General features: G+C 44.8%; 1 protein-coding gene and 1 non-coding gene across 2 annotated transcripts in view; both read left to right on the top strand.

Moving 5' to 3' along the window:
- Positions 1–21,763, top strand: part of EFCAB6 (EF-hand calcium binding domain 6) — a 248,362-nt gene that overhangs the window by 24,726 nt on the left and 201,873 nt on the right. Inside the window, exons 4-5 of the mRNA XM_043882452.1 lie at positions 5,892–6,103; positions 17,265–17,353. Coding sequence (XP_043738387.1) covers positions 5,892–6,103; positions 17,265–17,353 — 301 coding nt within the window. The remainder of the gene's footprint in view (positions 1–5,891; positions 6,104–17,264; positions 17,354–21,763) is intronic.
- TRNAG-UCC lies at positions 3,446–3,518 on the top strand. The gene has a single exon. It is a non-coding gene; the product is annotated as a tRNA-Gly (tRNA).

A 21,763-nucleotide genomic window follows, 5' to 3' on the forward strand; every position in this document is an offset into this window, starting at 1 on the left:
CTCAGCCCCCAGCTCTGTGCACCTCAGGGGGTCCCCCTCAGCCTTGCCCCCCGGCCTCCAGTCTGCAGCGGGCCACCAAGGGGCACTTGGGGAAGGCCCCATAGGCTTCCGAGGGGCTTGCCCCTGGCCTGTGCTCAGCCGTGGTGAGCAGCGCCTGACACTTAGGGAAGACCCCCCGCGTCTTGGGGCATAGCTCACAGCCCCCTGCCGTGCTCCCAGCTTCAGGTGCTGCCACTGCCTTGTGGGAAGGCCCATGTGGATGGGTGCAGACTCGCTGTGTGCCTGAGGCTCTCGTGATACAAGTCCAGGGATCGGTCCACATGGCTACTACATGCTTCACATTGGTGGTGTTCTCTATGCCCCGGTCTAGAATGAATCTGCTTCTCTTCCCAAGACTTTGCGAGGAGGAAAGGAGTCCTGGGTGCTTTCTGTCCAAGGAGTGGCTGGTCCTTTCTGGAGTTCAGTTTCTTTGCATCCTGAGTTCTTTGATGGGTTTCAAACTCTTCTCTCTCTCTCTCTTTTATCTTAATTTATCCTCCTTGTTCTCTTTGCTGGGGTCAGAATGACAGTCTCTGTGACTTTCTATTTCCTAAATGGAAGTAGAAAATTTTGTCAATTCTCCTCCAGAAAGATCCTATCAATTCGTACTCCCACTAGCAGGTTATGCAAGTTTGGCTTTTGCTTTCATTTTAAACCAAAGAAGTTGTATTAGACATATGAAATAAAAAGTTTTCCTTCAGGTAAAATCAGATAGTTTCAAATCAATATTTTCTGATACTTTAAAATTAGAATCATTGATTGCTAAGAAGGGGGTTCTTGGGAAGTATTGAAAATACACGTGAAAAGTCTGAAAAAAGATTTCAAGACAGAGACAGACATAAAGGGGTCCCTCTTATGACACTGGGTGCAGGAGGGGGAATTCCTGGGTCGGTGGGCAGAGGGAGAAATACTCGTCACCAGCTGACATGGGGCCACGTGAGTCAGCTGCTTCTGAGGTTCAAAGCATCAGAAAGGCAGAGGAAAGCAGGGAGCCGCCCCTGCACAAGCAGCGTCCTTGGGGTTTACGCCCCTTCTCCTCCCTCGGGCTCTGAGCCCAGCCTTCTCCTGTCTGGCTTCTCGTGTGTTAAGCATTTGGCTCCATGCCCTGAGACACCGCTGCAGAAACAGCAGCCCCATTGTGACCCCCCGTCCTAAGCTCCGAGTCGCATCTGCGGTTGCTCCCTGACCTTTCCGCTTGAGCATCACCTAGCGGGCATCTCAAACACAAACTGATCCGACATCTCTTGACACCTGGCATTCTCCATCCCGGTGAAGGGCATCATCCTTTATCTAGTTCCTCAAGTGCAAGGACTTATCCTTGATTTTATTTTCCTTTCACCCCCTGGCCCCCTCCAGCTCACAAAGCCAATCTATCAGTGAGAACTTGTCAGCTGTGCTTCGTGCTTCTAGGTTATGTCTCTAATCTGTCTCCCCCCGCCAAACCCTACCCCCACCACAACCTTGACCTTGTTCAAGTCACCATCACTTCTTCTTGGAACTTGGAATTGCTTCCTCACTGAACTTCTCATTTCTTGCCCCTCTGTAATCTACTCTCCACATGGCAGCCAGAGTCATTTTTTAAAAACCACATATATTAATACACTGCTCGCGCTCTCCTGAGTCTTCCCATTGCCCTTGGAGAAAACCCCAGTCCTCGTGCAGAAATCTGAGGTGTCACCCACCCCGACCTCAGCCATCACTGCCTCCCTGTCTTGCTGGACACACGCCTTTGTCCACGGAGGTCTCTCACCTCCCTGGACCCGTCAGACTCACTCTTGCTCGGGGGCTCCTTACCCGAGGCTCTTCTTCCTGTTAAGGACACTCTCACTGCAGCTGCTTGCCTGGCTCATTCTGTCCTTCTGGTTTCAGCTCACCAGACTACCCAGAGAGGCTTCCCCCAACTCCCCCACCTGAAACAGCTCCCCGGCCGCCCTCACCTCAGTGGTCTGTCCTGCTGCCTGTAAGTAAGCACTTGGCACCATCTACCATCACATCATCATTTATTTTCTGTTTCTCGTCCTGCCTCTCTCCTCCGGAGTCTATCTAAGCTTTCCTAGAGCAGAACTTCTTGTCTTATTCACGGCAGTCCTGCCAGTGCCTAGAGCAGTGCTGGAATATGACAGGTGCTCAGAAATACCTTTTGAATGAATGAATTCCACATCCTTTCAAGCCAGTGTTTTGAAAAGGTCTCTTCTCTTCCTGCCTGCCTGCTTTCCTGAGGCTCCCACACAGCCAGTTCCCACACCTGGATCTCCAGCACCACCCTCCATGACCTCTAGATTTGTGTATTCAGTTTTCGAATGGACATCCCCACTTGACTCCTTAGCCTTCCTGCAGACTTTTCTGTTCCAGGTGTCCATTGCTATGAACAAACTCCCCCAAACATAGAGGCTTGAAGCCTCAAATATCATGTGTTTTCCTCACAGATCTACAGTTGAAGCAGGTCCCAGGGAAGGCTTGTCTCTGCTCTTTGCAATTCAGTGGGGGAGGTGCTGAGGCTGGGGGCAACTTGAATCTGGGGCTGGAATCTACTGGAGGCTGGCCCTCTTTTTTTTTTTTTTTAAAAAAAATAATAGATGCGCTTCACACCGCCACGACGAGCCAGGCGGCGGATAGCAGGCTTAGTGATGCCCTGGATGTTGTCGCGCAGAACCTTACGGTGGCGCTTAGCGCCGCCTTTCCCCAGGCCTTTGCCGCCTTTGCCGCGTCCAGACATGGCTTCGCGAGTAAACCAACAGCGACTCGAGGCTGGCCCTCTTGAATGGACAACAGGTGGCGTGGGCTCTTGGCTGGAAGCTCAGCTGGGGCTGTTGGCCAGACACCTACACGCAGCCTCTCTGCCTGGCTCCTTGACCTCCTCACAGCACAGCGACTCGTGTGAGCGTCTTAGGAGGACCAGGCAGAGGCTATAGGCTGTTTTTGTGGCCGTGTCTCAGCAATCACATCGTGTCTATTCTGCCCTAGTCACAGACTCATGCACATTTTAAGGGGGAGGTATGTATACCCCACTTTTTGATGGGAGGAAAGTTAACACGATATCATAAGAGAAGCATGTGTGGTGGGCATCTTGTTGTGGCCATTTCAGACAAAACCATCAACCCATCTTCCGTATTCCTTTTCTCACCACTCACCCAGCTCCCCATGCGGGACACATGAACCTCGTCCTTGCCTCCTACCTCACCCAGCGCATCACATCAGAGGGTTCTGTGGACCTCCTCTATTTTAACAGCCCTTTTTTCCCCCCTACTTTGCAGTCACTGACCATCACATTAGTGTCGACCTCCCTTAAGACTCATCTGAGCTGGTTGTAATCACCCAGCACGTCTTACACCACCCGTCTCCTCCCCATTCTGTTTCTCTCCCATGAGATACCAGAGTGAAGTTTAAGAATGAAAATTAGAGGGCTTCCCTGGTGGTCCAGTGGCTAAGACTCTGCATTTCCATTGCAGGGGGCCTGGGTTCGATCCCTAGTCAGGGACCTAGATCCTAAATGCTGCAACTGAGAGCTCTCATGCTGCAAGTAAAGATCCCACGTGCCGCAACGCAGATGGAAGACCCCTTGTGCTGCACCTAACACCTGGCTTAGCCAAATAAATCAGTATTCGAGAATGGAGATTGGGCCATGTCGCCCTCTCAGTGCCAGTCCTGCCGTGGCATCTCACAGCCAGAGCGCGAGGCCAGAGGACAGGGCTGCCTGCCTTGGCTCCTTCTGACTTGCCCAGTCTCCTCTCCTGGCCTGGGCCTGCTCTGCGTGGCCTCTCCCCCAGCCGTCCTCCACAGCAGCCCCACTTCCAGCCCCCTGTCTCGCTCTCGGGGAGCACGGCTTTGCATGGAAGTGTTGCTGTGTCCTCTAAGATTTTCCTGAGACCCTCAGCCTGTCACCCCCAACCAGCCGTCTATGTTCTGGGTCTCCAGTGTTAGCCCCGTTAAGTGGTCCCCTCCGGGGAGGTGGCTGTGAGCGCTGTGAGCGAGAGGAACCCCAGCCCCGGGCGCAGGGCCCGTGTCTGCACAGTGAGCAAGCTTCAGGGAAGGCGGGCGCTGGGGTGACGGCCGTGCAGCCCCTGGAAGGACAGAGCGGTCCCTGGATCCTGCCACATCACTTCTCCTGAGCTGAGGGCACCTGGAAGCTCTTCCCCGCAGGTGGGGGGCGCTGGTAGGTCCTCTGTTACTGCCTCAAACAGAAGGCAGCTCAGTCCCCCTGCAGCTGTGAGCAGGTCCCTCGCGGCCTCTGGGAAGGTCCATGCTGGCACTTCGAATCTGTTGATGTCATCTGGTCCAGGTCACCCCAAGGCTAAGCCTTCACCTTCATGTGCCAGAAAGGTTCCACTGCTTGATGAGGAATTCTCGTTTCCAGGGAAACACTTAGAGTCACCCCCTTCGAGCCCCTGCTTGTGAATGCTTTGACGAAAAATGCAGCAATGTTCAAGACATTTCACATGTCCAGAATTTACTGCGTAAGACAGAGATACTAAATGGACTGTGGTCACCAAGATGAAAAGTGAATACAATCGTTTAAAGATTTATGTGATGCTGGAGAGGATGTGGGGAAAAGGGAACCCTCCTACACTGTCAGTGGGAATGTAAATTGGTGCAGCCCCTGTGGAAAACGGTATGGAGGCTCCTCAGAAAACTAAAAATGGGAGTTACCATATGATTCAGCAATCCTACACCTGGGCACATATCCGGACAAAACTATAATTCCAGAATTATACATGTACCCCAGTGTTCATCGTAGCGCTGTTCATCGTAGCCAAGACATGGAAACAACCTGAACAATGTACATTTTATATATAATAGTGAGTGAGTGAGTGAAGTCACTCAGTCGTGTCCGACTCTTTGCGGCCCCATGGCCTCCTATGCTCCTCCATCTGGGGGATTCTCCAGACAAGAATACTGGAGTGGGTTGCCATTTCCTTCTCCAGAGGATCTTCCTGACCCAGGGATCAAATCCAGGTCTCCCGTGTTGTAGGCAGACACTTTACCGTCTGAGCCACCAGGGAAGTCCTATATATATAAAACATATATATAGTCCTATATATATACATATAAAAAATATTTATATATGGAGTACTACTCAGCTATAAAAAGGAATGAAATAATTCTATCTGCAGCAACATGAATACAGCTAGAGATTATTATAGTAAGTTAAGTCAGACAGAGAAAGACAAATATGTTTCACTTATATGTGGAATCTAAAACATGACAGAAGTGAACCCCTCTATGAAACAGAAACAGAATTATGGACGTAGAGAACAAACTGATGGTTGCCAGGGGGTTGGGGGAGGGATGAAGAGGGAGGTTGGGGTGTGCAGATGCAAACTGGCGTATATAGAATGGGTAAACAGCGAGGTCCTACTGTATGGCACAGGGAACTAAATTCAATATCCTGTGACAAACCGTAATGGAGGGGAATATAAGAAAAAGAATGTGTGTGTATATAAATATATAACTAAATCACTTTGCTATACAGCAGTAATTAACCTAATATTTTAAATCAACTAATGCTTTGATCAAAAATAAATTGGAAAAAAAAAGGGTTATTTGTGATGGCATTAATTCTTAACTATGTTTTACTCCAATATCCAGTGACATAGCTCCTTTCTAGGGAGGAATCTTTGCCTTTTTCTTTCTTTCTAATGTTACTGCTATTGTCTATACTGATTGAAATGTGAATTTCAGAGGTGAAGACAATGACTGCAGATCTGCCATTGCAGGTCATCTGCTTGTAAACCTAGATGTAATGGAAGAAATGCTATTTTAGAAGTCTGCTTGGTCCTAGTACACAGTCAAATAGTCATCATCGTAGCCTTAAGTGCGTCTAGTAAATAGCTCTCTCTCTCTCTCTCTCACAGCCACAACTGTTGCAAATCCAATACTGTCGTCCTTAGATGTTAAACGAATTTTATTTCAAAAAATTACCGAGAAAGGAGATGAGTTGAAGAGAGCCTTTCAGCTGCTCGACACCGCTAACAACATGACGGTGACCAAGAGTGAACTGCGGAGGGTCATCACAACCTTCCTGCTGCCTCTCACGAGAGAACAGTTTCAGGATGTTCTGGCTCAGGTATTGGGCGAAGGAGACTCGGAACCACCCAGTATGCAGGGGGGAGATGCAGGAGATGACGGGCATGTGACCTAGCCTGGCTTTCCCCGCACTGTCCCACATAGAGTTTCATTTGTCACCGTTCAGTGAAGTCCTGGCGGGTTTGGGGCTGTCACCATATGCTTGGGTCATATTTTGCACGTAGCACTATTATAGTCATTCTCTTTTATTTTTCTAAGGCTTCCATGTACACAATATTTGGGGGACTTCGCCTGGTGGTCCAGTGGCTAAGACTCTATACTCCCAATGCAGGGGGCTGGGTTCAATCCCTGGTCAGGAAACTAGACCACGCCCCCCCAGCATATCACAACTAAGTTCACAAGCGTAACTAAAAATGACTCCACGTGCGGCAGTGAAGCTTGAAGGTCTGCAAGTGTATCGCAGCTAAGACCCTGCGCAACCAAATAAATAGATAAGTATTTTTTTTAAAAATAAAGAGTATTTGGTCAACATATATTGTGAAGCTTAGCACTTATATTTGTTCTTACCTCAAGTGGTTATTGAGCACCTATTGTATGCTCCATCCAATGTAGAGCAACCAGTTTTCAGTTATTATTTATTAAAAAAATTTTTTTTTCTGTCTGCTCCTCTCTTCTCTTGGACATTTTGGTGTTGTCCTGAAGACTCCGGGGGCTCTGTTTATTTTTAAAAATATTTTTCCTATCTGTTTTGCAGATTGCATAATATCCATTGATCTATCTTCAAATTCACTGACTCTTTCTTAGCATCTCCATTCTGTTATTAAGTCTATTCAGTGAATCTTTAACTTTAGATGTTGTATTTTTCAGTTCTAGAATTTCCATTTGGTTCTTTTTTATAATTTCTATTTATCTGCTTAGATTTGTTGATTTTCTCTCAATTATGAACATATTTCTTTTGACTCATTGAACATATTTAAGATAGCTGCTTAAAAGTCCTTGTCTGGTAATTCTCATCTCGGAGTTGACCTGTTTTGATTTTTTTTTTCTTGAGAAGGTCACATTTCTCTGGTCCTTCATTTAAAAATTTAAAAAAAATTTTTTTAAATTATCGAAGTATGATAGCTCATTTAATGGAGACTTGGAACATACAGAACAAAGTTACATATAGTTCCACTATATATTACAATTATTTTTTCAGTTGATAAGTTAAAAATTTTAGTTGGAGTTTCAATATCAAGCTCTTAAAAATTAATATAATGAATAGACAAAAAAGTAGAAGGGGATAGTAGACCTGAAAAGCATTATGAACCAATTCAACATAATTAAGATTTATACAGTTTTCACACCACAGCAAGATACAAATTCTATTCAAGTTCCCATAGACTGTATACCAGGGACATAAAACAAGGTGCAAAAATTTCATGGTCTAAAGGTTTTGAAATCATACTGTCCTCTTATCATTGTGGAATTATGTTGGAAATCAGTATCAAAAGATATTTGAAAATAACCCACATATTTTCAAATGCAGTGTGTCCTTTACCAAAAGATCTTTGACTTAGCCCTTGAAGGCCTCAATAAAGTTAAAAGACTGAAAAAATACAGAGGGTGATTGCAGAGAAGAAAGCATTTAAATGAGAAATTAATACCAAAATGATAAATTAATATCAAAGATACTTTAAAAACCCCATGTATTTGGAAATTAAATGTCCACTTTTAAATGATGGGTGTATCTAAGAAGCCATAACATGGAAAATTAGAAAATAATTGTAACAATAAAAATGAAAAGAGAATTTATCAGAATTTGTTGCATGCAGCTGAAGCTGCTCAATGCAACTAAATGCAATGTGGAATCTTGAATTAGGTATGAAAACAAATAACTGGTCCTTCACTGTTGAGTGTATTTGAATTATATCCCAGACTAATGGTTTTCAACAGAAATATAATGTGAAGCACATATGTAATTTAAAATTTTCTGGTAGCTACATTACAAAGATAAAAAGAAGTGAAATTAATTTTAATAATATTTTTGTTTGACTAAAATCTCTCATTTCAACATGTAATCACTATTCAAAATTGGTGGTAAAATATTTTACATTCTTTTCTGTGTACCAAGTCTACAAGGCCTGGTGTGTACTTAATACTTAGAGCAGACCTCAATTCAGACACCACATTTCCATTAGAAATACTTTACCTGTATCTTATTATTTTTGTTCAGTCACTCAGTCGTGTCCGACTCTTTGTCACTTCCTGAGCTACAGCACGCCACACTTCCCCATCCTTTACTATCTACCGGAGTTTCCTCAAACTCTTGTCCATTGAGTTAGTGATGCCGTCCAACCATCTTATCTTCTGTCACCCCCTTCTCCTCTTGCCCTCAATCTTTCCCAGCATCAGGGTCTTTTCCAATGAGTCGGGTCTTTTCCAACGAGTCGACTCTTTGCACCAGGTGGCCAAAGTATTGGAGCTTCAGCATCAGTCGTTCCAATGAATATTCAGGGTTGATGTCCTTTAGGATTGACTAGTTTGATGTTATTGCAGTCCAAAGGACTCTCAAGAGTCTTCCCCAGCACCACTGTTCGAAATTCTTTGATGCTTAGCCTTGTTTATGGTCCAACTCTCATATCCATACATGACTACTGGAAAGACCATAGCTTACTATACAGACTTTTGTCAGCAAAGTGATGTCTCTACCTTTTTTTTTAAAACCTGTATTGAAATTTCATAAAATTTGCGGTTGAAATGCTAATTTCACCTAGTCATTCCAAACATAAAAGTTTTCCAAAAATGGACTTAATTTTAGAATTTAGATTAATTAACATTAAAGGTAACAGTTCATTTCATCAGTTGCCCTGACCATGATCCATGTGCTTCGGAGTCACATGTGGCTCTGGCTGTTGATTACACAGCATGGTACCCTGGAGACACTGGATTCTGTTATACTGACTCCTTCAGCTTTGAATGCCTTTGCTTTGGCAGGCAGTCAGCTTCTAAATTCTGTCTTGCCTGCAGCGGGCAGTCATTCATATCTTGGTTCAGCTCTTTTGTCTTTTTTTTTTTTTAATTATTTATTTTTAATTGGAGTATGGTTTCTTTATAATGTTGGTTTTGCCATGCATTAACATGGGTCAGTCATAGGAATACACATGTCCCCTCCGTCTCGAGTCTCCCTCCCAGCCTCCACCCCATCCCACCCTGTTAGGGTGTCACAGAGCACTGGGTCGAGCTCCCTCTGTTACACGGCAGCTTCCCATTAGCTCTCTGTTTTACGTGTGGTGGTGTATGCATTTCCACGCTGCTCTCTCAATTCGTCCCACCCTCTCCTTCCAAACTGTGTCCACAAGTCTGTTCTGTATGTCTGCGTCTCCATTCCTGCCCTGCAGATACGTTCATCAGTACCATCTTTCTAGATTCCATATATATGTGTTAATATGCAATATTTTGTTTTCCTCTTTCTGACTTACTTCACTCTGCGTAATAGGCTCTAGGTTCATCCACCTCATTAAAACCAATTCAAATGCATTCTTTTTTTATGGCCAAGTAATATTCCATTGCATATATGTACTCCAACTTCTTTCTCCATTCATCTGTTGATGGACATCTAGGCCGCTTCCATGTCCTAGCTACTGTAAATAGTGCTGCAGTAAACACTGGGGCACATGTGTCTTTTTCAATATGCTTTCCTCAGGGTCTGTGCCCAGTAGTGAGATTGCTGGGTCGTGTGGTAGTTTCATTTCTAGTTTTTTAAGGAATCTCCATACTGTTCTCCCTAGGGGCTGCATCAATTTCCATTCCCACCTCTTTTGTCTTTAGCTGGGACTCTTCGCGTGTGACCTGCACACGCGTGGTTCAGGCGTCAGCTGGAACGTGGACAGAGTGTGTACACGGAGTGGGGCTCCTCCTCTCTCCTCTTTCAGATCCCCCTCACATTGCCAATGGCTGTGGTTGCTTTGGGTTCAGTGTGTGGGTTCTTCAGGCCAGAAAGACAGTGGGGTTTTGATGGGGGTGGGGGGCAGATTTAGCTGCTTTGTGCTGGCCACTGAGTGTGGCCACTCAGGTTCAAAGCCATTCAGAACAGGAAACTCTGTACTTGTCCCTTCTTCTGAAGTTTTAAAGGTTTTTCCTCCAAAACCTGCCTGCTTTCTTTCACTCTCCAGAGCCTTTAGCTAGTTCTTCTTTGGTATTTTAGCAGAGTCTGCAGGATGTTGACTGTGGGAGGTTAGTCTGTTAAGAGCTTTCTCTGCCACAACTTCTGCTACGTTGTTTTTAAAAGAGCAGTCCCAGAGTTAGGGACAAGTTGGAAGTATAGTGCAAAGAACAATTATTTTTCCTAAGCCATTTAGAAGGAAGCTGCTTCATTACCTCAACTATATCAGTGTTCAGTTCAGTTCAGTCATTCAGTCATGTCCGACTCTTTGCAACCCCATGAACTGCGCCATGCCAGGCCTCCCTGTCCATCACCAACTCCCAGAGTTTTCCCAAACTCTTGTCCATTGAGTCAGTGATGCCATCCAACCCTCTCATCCTCTGTCATCCCCTTCTCCTCCTGCCTTCAATGTTTCCCATCATCAGGGTCTTTTCAAATGAGTCAGCTCTTCCCATCAGGTGGTCAAAGTATTGGAGTTTCAGCTTCAACATCAGTCCTTCCAATGAACACTCAGGACTGATCTCCTTTAGGATGGACTGGTTGGATCTCCTTGCATGTTTCCTTAAAACCAGAACCCTGTTCTGTACTCCCACAATGCAACCGTAATGGTAAAGACAGTAACATCAACTCACAACGACTGACTCAGCCCCAGGTCCAGGTCACAACTGTGCAGTGCATCTGGCAAGTCTCCTTTCACCTGGACGTTTTTCAGTCTGTCCTTAGTTCTGAGGACTGTAGCACTTTGAAAATTGCAGACCCGTTATTTTGTAAAGTGTCCCCAACTTGAGTTTATCAGATGGTAGATGTTTCCCGATGGCTAGACTGAGGCCTGCATCTTCGGCAGGAATGTCGCAGAAGCACACTGTGCTCATCTCATGACCTTTTATTAGGTTGCAGGTGACTTCAGCCTGTCCCATTACTGCTGCTGTTCACTGCGGTCACTCCATGAAGGTGGCAGCTGTCAGATCCCCCTTTCTTTTTCCCAGTGGAATGTTCTTTACACACTTTGTAATTAATAGGCAATTTGTAGGAGAAATCTTTGAAGCTATGTAGATGTGCCATTCCTCACCAAACGTCATATATTCTTTACTGTTATATATTTGCAGGGACTTGAGAGTTCCTGTTTCATTAAGTGGGTTATGATCCATTGCTTTCACAATTTATTTTGATATTTAAATTGTCTCTAATTTAGCCATGAGATCACCTTCATGCTGGTTTCTGTGTCCTTTTGACATGTCCCCATCATTTTTTTAGCACTTTCTGACTTCCTGATGCAAGATATTACAAGCTCGCCTGTACATTCCATGCTCAGTCCTGGAATCATCCATCTCTCCAAAGATCTCTGGTTCTTTTTAATGGAAAAAGGCATCCGGAATCTGGGATCTAGGCCCCAGGGCTGCTCATTGCTCCTGGACGTCACTGCTGCAGGCCCTCTAAGTGGGCAGAGCTCCAAGGGACATGTTCCATATTTTCATCTATCTATCTATCTATCTATCTATACACACACACACGTGTGCGTGCATGTGTGCTTGGTCACTCAGGCGTGTCTGACTCTGCGACCCCATGGACTGTAGCCCGCCAGTCTCCTCTGTCCATGGAGTTGTTCAGGCAAGAATACTGGAGTGGGTTGCCATTTCCTCCTCCAGGGGATCTTCCCAGCCCAGGGATTAAACCTTCTTATTTCACTTATGTGAATATGCATCACCTGTCTCCCATCTCCAGCGCTCACACACCCAGGTGGGTGCCCTCTGCCCGCCGTGTGGGTGTGCTCTCTGGCTCTGAACATGGCAGACAGCACGTGTCTCTGCCCCGTCTAATGAATGCAGGACTGAACTGTTGGGGGGAGACAGGGAAGAAGGGAAGGGGAAGGAAGGTGAGGAGCTTTCCTCCTCTTCTTTAAAAAAATATTTCCCCTTTATTCACTTCCAGAATCTCGCAAATAATGTATATTGATTCTTTCACCTGTTACTATTTATTCTATCCACATTTTAAATAAAAGCTTTACTAAGATATAATTTATATATTATAAAATTCACCGTTTAACGATGGACGGGTTTGTGGGATTTTTTCAGTGATTTATTTATTATTTTTGGCTGTTGCTGCGCAGGCTTTTCTCTGGCTGCGGTGCGCGGGGGCCACTCCCTAGTTGCGGGGCAGTGGCTTCTCGCTGCGGTGGCTTCTCCTGTCTCAGAGCACGGGCTTCAGGGCACTCGGACTTCAGGGGCGTGGCTGCGGGCTCAGCAGCTGCAGTTCCCAGGCTCTGGAGCACAGGTTCAGTAGTTGTGTTGCATAGGCTTAGTTGCTCAGAGGCTTCTGGAATCTTCCTGGACCAGGGATTGAACCGGTGACTCCTGTGCTGGCAGGCAGATTCCTTCCCACTGCACCGCCAGGGAAACCCTTGAGGTTTTTAATATATGCACAGAGTGATTCACAGTCACCACTATCTAATTCCAGAACATTTCATCATCCCTAAAAGAAACTTCTGTATTCATTCGCAGTTACTCCGCTCCCCCTCTTCCCCTGATCCCTGACAACCATTAATCCACTCTGTGTCTTAATAGATTGTGTAGGCGGGCTATTTCATAAAAAGGAATAATACCGTATAGGATCTTTTGTGTGTGACTTCTTTCACTCAGGGTAATATTTAGTTCTGCTAAACATCCACGCAGCATGGATTAACACTTCATTCCTTGCTATGACTGTGTAGTATTCCATGGCATGGAGACAACAGTTTCTTCATCATTGGTTGCTGGACCTTTGTGTTGGCTCCACGTTTCGGCTTCTGTGAACAGTGCTGCTGGGAACTTTGACGTACGAGTTTTCGTGTGGACATATGTTTTCACTTCTCTTGGGCACATACCTAGGAGTGGGAGTGCTGTCTCATGTGGTAATGTTCTCTTGCTTTTAAAGAACATTTGTCCTCACAAACATTGCATCAGTTTCATCGCAAGCTTGATTGAACTGATCTTTTCTTTATACCAAATGGAAAGTGAAAATATTATTTCCTGCTAATGTCTCCCTATATTCATGATCTAATGTTAATTTAAAATTTTGACAGCCTCCCAAGCTAATCAGCTATGCAGGAAGAGGAAAAGCACAGAAAATGTGAAATGTGTATCCACTTTTTTAAAAGCGACATCTGTTTTAAAAAGAAGCCACTGAGAACTGTAGAACTTCAGAGCCTTTACATAACAGGTTCTGGTGGTCTGTCTTATAATCAGCGTGTGTTTCTAGAACCTTGAGCTCCCGTGACCCATGGATGAACCCAGGAGACTGGAGTGCGGTGCCTTCACAGGAGGCCAGGTTCACTGGGAAAGCAGGGCAGGGCTTATCCCCCTAATCCTGGCCTTCACAGGGTGTGTGACTTTTCCAAGTCTTTTAGCGACTAATCCATGTGCTGACACCCAACTTTCTTTTTCAATAGTTAATACAAGCCTAACTGGCAATGTATAAAGCTGGTAAAATAGTTCATGGAAATCTCACCCTTACAATTAGAAAAGAGGGGGCTTCCCTGGTGGCTCAGTGGCAAAGAATCCGCCTGCCAGTGCAGAAGACACGGGCTCCATCCCTGATCTGGGAAGATCCCACCCGCCGAGGAGCATCAGCCCATGCTCCACAACTGCTCGGCCTGTGCTCTAGAGCCCCGGAGCCACAGCTGCTGAGCCCACGAGCTGCAGCTTCTGGAACCCTCTCACCCCAGAGCCTGTGCTCCACAACAAGAGACGCCACCTCCATGCAAAGCCTGCTCACCACAACTCGGAGAAAAGCCCCCTGGCAACCAAGACCCAGTACAGCCAAAAACAAAATAGATAAAAATTTACAAACGCATTAAAAATTAGAATTTTCCAGTTATAGTGAATTTATTTTATCTGAATTTTATCTCAAGAACTGTGTCAAGAATGTTTGAATATCAGGGTGATGATAGATGAGGCATTGTTTGTTAGCTACCCTGTACCTTAGTTTCATTAATAGTGATATGATATATATTTTTTAATGTGCCTGAGTCTGTGAATATCAATATAAATTAAACACTTTAAAAGAAGTCGCACTGCTTACTAGATGCCGGAGAAGGAAAAAGTTCTATTCTGGTCCTGGTGGTTGTGCCAAGGAAAGGGAAGCCTTGGAAGGTTCTCATCAACACGCTGGACGTGGATTCACAAACTGTGCTTCGCCAGCTGCAGTCTAAGAATTTGCTTCCAGTGATTCATCAGTGGACGGTTTTGAGTCTCAAGACATTTTTGCCAGAATCGCAAATCCCGGAGAAGTGAATCCTTAGCCGAGCCTTTCCTTTTAGACTGGATCCTTGGGCTTAGTTTGGAAATGAGTTATTGCAAAAATGTATCTGCCACCTTAGAATTTTCATCAAATCACAAATAGTACCTGTGTTCTTCCCTGGAGAATTCCATGGACAGAGGAGCCTAGTAGGCTGCAGCCCATGAGGTCATAAAGAGTCGGGACATGACAGAGCGACTTTCACTTCACTTCACAAGTAGCAATGGTTTCCCCAGGTGGTGCTAGTGGTAAAGAACCCCCCTGCCAACGAGACATAAGAGGAGTGGGTTCAATCCCCGGGTCGGGAAGATCCCCTGGAAGAGGAGGGCATGGCAACCCACTGCAGGGTTCTTGCCTGGAGGATCCCCATGGACAGGGGAGCCTGGCAGGCTACAGTCCATGGGGTTGGAAAGAATCAGACATGACTGAAGCGACTTAGCACACACGCACAAGTAGCAATATGAAATGTGACAAAAACCTCAACAGTTGGTGGACTTTTTTTTTCTTTTTGCCGACAGGGTGGTTAGTGTAGTGAGATGAGCTTGGCCTCTGGAGCCGCAGATTTCTGTGAGTCCATGGCAGTGCTGTGCAGGGCGGTCCTTCCTCTGCTCTGTGAAATGTGGAAGGTTTCCGCTTCCTCAGAAGGTGGTTTGGGGCTGGATGAGTTAAATCCAAGAGCGGTGCCTGTGCCCGTTTATGAAGTGTGAGCTCCTTCAATGTCAGCTTCTTCCCTTCTGCGTTAACTCTTATCACTGCTAAGACCAGGAGGGCATCCATTCTGGGAAACTGCACGTTTAATCTGTCCTTGCCCTTCTTCTGTGGGACGAGGGAAACTTTGAGGTGCCTACCCAAGTTATATCTACTGAAAATCACCCTATCAGAAGTCAGAGTCTGGTGTCCTTTCCAGGAAAAGGCTTTGCAGAGGCCCACCCTGGGAGCCACTCTCCCCCCGGCCCCATGTCCTAGTTAAACAGTAAAGGGAAATGTGTCCTTTAGGGAAGACCGAGATAACCGTGCTAGGCTTTGAGGCTGGAATTTTAAGGGCTAAGTAAATATCAAACTTGGTTGTATGGGCTCGGGAGCCGTTCAGCTGTGTGGGAGATTGTACTTGTGTATTTGCATGAAGCTTAAAAAAGTATATTTGTATTGATTGTGTATTTATTTTAATTTTAGTTTCACATGCTTTCTGGGGAAATAATTTTTTCATACTTTTTAAAAAAATTGACTTTTTATTTAAAAGTAATTTCAAGCCTCGAGCAAGTTTGTAAAGGAAAGTATGGTACAAATAATGGCCATTTACCCTTTCCCAGGTTTGTCGATTGTGAACATTTAACCTCATTTGCTTCTCCTATAATCTTTCATTCCCTCTGTGCACGTATGCAAGCTATATATATACAAAATACACAAATAACGTGTATGTAATTTTTTCTGAACCATTTAAGAGTAAATTGCTTATACTAATGGTTCTTTCTTTATTTTTCGGCTGTGCTGGGTCCTCATTGCTACACACGGGCTTTCTCTCGTTGAAGCGAGCAGGGGCCGTGCGAGGGCTTCTCATTGCGGTGACTTCTCTTCTCTTGGTGTGGAACCCGGGCTCTGGGCTCTGGGCTTCCGTAGTTGTGGCTCTCAGGCTCGAGAGCACAGGTTTCGGCAGTTGTGACACATGGGCTCAGATGCCCCACAGAACGTGGACTCTTCCTGGACCAGGGCTCGAACCCATGTCCCCTGCACTGGCAAGCAGATTCCCAGCCACTGGACGGCCAGGGAAGTCCTATTATTGGTCCTTTACTTCTAAATACTCCAGTGTGTATTTCCTCAAGAATAAGAACTGTTCTCTTACCTAATCACAGTACAGTTACCAACTTCAGTAAACATTGAAGTAGTAATACTTTTATTTTATTTAATCAAGAGTCCGTATTAACCCACCTGGCCCAATGATTGTCCTTTGTAGAATTTTAGATTTATTTATTTATTTATTTATTTTAGAATTTTAGATTTAAAAATGACTTTTTTTCTACCTTAAAAGCATATGACCGTATAGAAAGGGCACATGATACTCAGAGGGTAAATTGTGCTGTGGCCTCAGACTCTTGGGAAATATATATTTACACACACACACATATATAAATACGTATGTAAAATATGTTAGAATATATTTCTGCTACTGTTACTTTATCTTTTAAAAAAACATTTATTTATTTGGCTGAGCCCGGTCTCAGTTGAGGCATGTGGGATCTAGTTCCCTGACCAGGGATGGAGCCTGAGCCCTCTGCATTGGGAGCGAGGAGTCTTAGCCGCTGGACCAGCAGGGAGGCCCCTACTTCATCTTTTAGAAAGACCTGTTGTTGTTGTTGCCTAGTCGCTCAGCTGTATCCGACTCTTTGCGGCCCCACGGACTACAGCACACCAGTCCTTCACTGTCTCCCTGAGTTTGCTCAGGGAGTGCATTGAGTCAGTGATGCCATCCAACCATCTCATCCTCTGCCGTCCCCTCCTCCTCCTGCCCTCAGTCTTTCCCAGTTTGATGGACCTAGATTTTAGCTAATTCTGCAGAGGACTCGGTGGCTTTTAGTTGAGCACAGACGGGCATTCTGGCGTGTATGCTGCTCGTGCTTGGTTTGCTGAGGGTGCCTGTCAACTCAGACACCTGGGCTGAGCAGCTGGAAGCGTTACTGGAATGCCCACCCCGCTCAGGGTGTCCTGCCTTATCACGAAGCCGGCTGTGCTGTCCATGGCTTGGCCCTGAACCCGCTAACGAGCTGTCATTCTTCTTGTTCGGGTGTAGATCCCCCTCACCAGTTCTGGGGCCGTTCCGTACCTTGTATTCCTGTCCAGATTTGGAGGAATTGACCTGAATATCAATGTTATAAAGAGGTAAGTTTTTTTTTCCCCTCATATGAAAATGTGAAGCTTGAAGTGATACGAGATAGGACACAAGCACATTAGAGCTAACCATGTCAACAGATACAATCCTCAGGCAAAAAATTTACTTAGAGAAGATTCTGATGTCTAAATGGGATGTTTCAGAATTAGAGAAATAATATTGTATTCAAAGTGGAGACACAGCAAATTAAAACCAGACCAACATGTTTTTCACAAGTGGTGCTAGTGGTAAAGAATCTGCCTGCCAATGCAGGAGATGAGGGGAACTTGGGCTTGATCTCTGGGTTTGGAAGATCCCCTGGAGAAGGAAATGCAGCCCACTCCAGTATTCTTGCCTGGGATATCTCTTGGACAGAGGAGCCTGGCGGGCTACAGTCCATGGGGTCACAAAGAGTCAGATACAGCTGAGCACACCCAGCACAACATATTTCATATGTTATGCCTTTCATATTTGGAAATAAGGAATTTAATTTTCTTTTTTTTTTGCCACATGGCAAGGCTTGTGGGATCTTAGTTCCCCAACCAGGGATTGAACGTGGACCCTGCACATCTTAACCACTGGACCACCAGGGAATTCCTTGGAAATGAGGAATTTAAATTTTGAAGTAAGAGTGTTAAGATGCTACATTTTAAATTTGTTTTTTCCATATATTTTTAGTGTCTTTCATTGGCTAGTGATCATATTTTTGTAGCTTGAAATGAAAAAAATTTTAGAAGATCTTTGTATGAGGTCCTCATAGCTGTAGCCTGAGCACGGGGCTCGTCTGCCTCACCTGTGAAACGAGAGCGCTGGGGTCCGAACTTTACTGTCTCTGTCAGCTATAAAGTTCTTTGAGTCTAGTGTGCGATGTAGGAAATATTGTTTTATAGTAGAGAAATTATTGACTCAGATTATTCTGACTCTAAATGAGTAAGCTTATTTTCTCAGGAATTGTGTAAACAATTATAAGAGAATTAAACTTGGTTCTGAAATATTAGCACATTCTGGTGTTGTGACTTTCATGATTGCAGCCATCTTGGATGTAGCTGAGTTGTGAGAATTAGTGCAGCCGTGCAGAGAGGGAAGGGGGATTGCTGATTACTGGGTAGAGTTTCTGTTTTGCTAGGTGAGCAAGTCCCAGAGATCCCTTGCACAGCAGTATGGATATATTCACATTACTGAAAGTGAAAGTCGCTCACTCGTGTCCGACTCTTTGTGACCCCATAGACTATACAGTCCATGGAACTCTCCAGGTTCAGAATACTGGAGTGGGTAGCCTTTCCCTTCTCCAGGGGATCTTCCCAATCCAGGGATCAAACCCAGGTCTCCCGCATTGCAGGCGGATTCTTTACCAGCTGAGCCACAAGGGAAGCCCAAGAATACTGGAGTGGGTAGCCTTTCCCTTCTCCAGAGGGTCTTCCCAGCCCAGGAATCGAACCAGGGTCTCTTGCATCGCAGGCGGATTCTTTACCAACTGAGCAAGCTGTACAGTAAAAATGGCTAAGATGGTAACTTGTGTCCTTTCCTGGTGGCTCTGATGGTGACGGAGTCCGCCTGCAGTGCAGGAGACCTGGATTTGATCCCTAGGTTGGGAAGATCACCTGGCGAAGGAAATGGCAACCCACTCCAGTATTCTTGCCTGGAGAATTCCATGGCTAGAAGAACCTGGCAGGCAGCAGTCCATGGGGTCACAAAGAGCCAGACACGACTGAGCGACTAACACTTAAAAAAAAAAAAATTGATGCAGCAGCTCCACCAAGAATGACAAAGTATTATCTTCTCCAGGATCTGAGACTTGTAATCTGCTGATGCTGTCTGTAAGTGATGAGCTAGGATAACTTCCAGACTCATTCAGAAGAATGAGAAGAACGACTGGTCTTTTTATAGGCACATTCATTCTCTTGACCTAATAAAACCGTCCCCATTTGGGGGATAAGTAACATAATTTGAATACTCTTTGCTGAAAAAGCTCAACAGTTGGGAAAAACTAAAAGCAGGAGAGTTCTTTTTTGCTTTTAATTGTGAAACCTCAGTCTAATAATTTGTGATGAAAAGTATCATACATTACTTTCTTAAACACAAAAGACTGAATATTTAAACTAAATTAGAAAGATTTCCAGCTTACTCTTGAAGCTAAATTCTCTTTATTGTTTAAGGCCATGTGAATAGAAAATTCTGTTTCTAGTACTATGGTAGGCTACTTCCATGAACAACACTTTCACTCAAAACAACTAAAATGGTGGATAAAAGGTAAAATATTTTAATGCATTACTGAGCTGGCAAGAAAGGAAGTAATTCTTAGAGGCTAAGCATGCAGCAAGAACTGGAACATAGAGAAGTTTTGTATAAAGACAATTTTTGCCGTGAAGTATTGGCCAAATCTGGGTGAACTGGTGTTTCAGTTTTGTTGGGTCTTTGGAGTGAAAGGAACAAGAGACAAAGCCTACAGGGTCTCTCCAAGGTGGAAAAACCAAAGAGAAGACCAGTACATGTACAGTGGGGACCCCTATACCCTCTTGTAAGGATAAATATCAAAATATATAACTGTATGACAGAAACCTACCTATTTCAAACACTGGCATTGGGTGAATAGAGGAAAGATTGTAATCACAAGTCAATTTTAATGAAGATCTGTTCCTAAAATAATGCTCCCTGTGTGGTCTGAAAAGTCTCAGGCTAGGAATTTACTTAAAACTGGTCCTGGACTGGGTGTGCCTTCCAGGGGAGGAATACATCTACAACATAGCCCTTAAAGAAAACCACAGATAAAGTGTCACAGAAAATCTTGAAGACATATGAAGAGACAAAAAATGAGGACTGCAAAGAAATGGAAATCATATCCAGTAGACTCAGATCTCCAAACACTTGCAGTGTTGGAACTATCAGATACAGAAGCTAAAACCAGTGTTTTAATCTTTAAAGAAATTGAAGAATGGATTCAATATATGAATGCAAAACAATAGAGGCAACAAAAATAAAGATTTGAGGAAGTACAAAATGGAACTGCTAGCACTGAAAGATAACAAATACTGTAGAATAAAATTTTAGTGGATGGGTGAAAATAGTGGATTCAACACAGCTGAAAAGAGCGTTAGTGGAGTGGAAAACAGATCTGAAGGTAGTATGCAGAATGCCGCACAGAAACAAGGAGAGATACAGAACATGGAGGACAGGTGTAAGAGACATGGGAGGTGGGAAGGGAAGGCCCAATGATACTTCTTGTTGGATTTCCAGATATGTAAGAGAAAGAGTAGGACAGGGACTAAATTTGAAAAGGTAATGGTTTAGAATCTCGAGCCAGATAAATAAAAAGGGATGCCTGTCTAGACATATCAGAGAAACTGTAGAACATTAAAATCAAAGAGAAAATATTTAAGGCAATGAGAAGAAAAATGGGGTTGACTCCAGAGGAGTGACAATTAGACTGACACTGATGTCTCAACAGTGACAACGAAAGGCATGAGATTGTGGGAGAATCTCTTCCGTGTGCTGAGCTAAAATATTTGCCTTCCTAGATTTTTTTTTTTAAAGCTATATTTGTAAGAATAAGAATGAGAGCTCCTTCTATGGGAATCCCTGGCCGCCTTTCCTCTTCTTGCCATGGTGTCTGCTCACCCATTGGGATCAGAGTATTTGGAAAAGGGATCCACGTCTGGCACCTTTGCCTGTGATGTTCAAGGTTACCTTTCACCTCCAACTCGTAAACTTTCTTCACACTGACTTGTAGAAAAACGAAGCAGCCTTTGCATTGGATTATCCTTCCCAAGTGTCTCAGTGGTAAAGAACCTGCCTGCCAATGCAGGAGACACAGGAGACGCGGGTTCCATCTCTGGGTCGGGAAGATCCCCTGGGGAGGGCATGGCAACCCACTCCAGTATTCTTGGCTGGAGAATCCCATGGACAGAGGAGCCTGGCGGGCTACAGTCCATGGGGTCGCAAAGAGCTGGACACGACTGAGCAACTGACACTCTCACTTTCAAAGGTTTGGATAGCGTCTTTGAATTTCTGAAGATTAAAGACAGCAAGAAACATTAAAAAAAGTCTGAGGATTAAATAACGACATTTCAGACAAAAACTGAGACGGTTCATGTCCTGCAGATCTTAACTAGGGGAATGCTAGAAGATGTGCTAACAGCGAAAGGCAGGTGATCCCACGGAAACTGCAAGGCCCTCTGTGATCTGGCTGGCCTCCCTCATGGGACTCTGCTGCTCTGCTCTTGTTCACTGTGTTCCCAAACTGATGACGCTGTTGTTGCTCCCATCTTAGCACTTTTGACTGGTGGTTCCCAGTGTCTGCAGTGCTTCCACCAGATGAGCCTGTAGGTCACTACACCCTTGAGGCTAACACACAAGTGTGACTTTCTCAACATAGAACATGAGCTCCACAAGGGCAGGCAACTTTATCCATTTGACTTACTGAC

Source organism: Cervus elaphus, chromosome 22 (genome assembly GCF_910594005.1).
Source record: "Cervus elaphus chromosome 22, mCerEla1.1, whole genome shotgun sequence".
In the NCBI taxonomy this organism is placed as follows: Eukaryota; Metazoa; Chordata; class Mammalia; order Artiodactyla; family Cervidae; genus Cervus; species Cervus elaphus.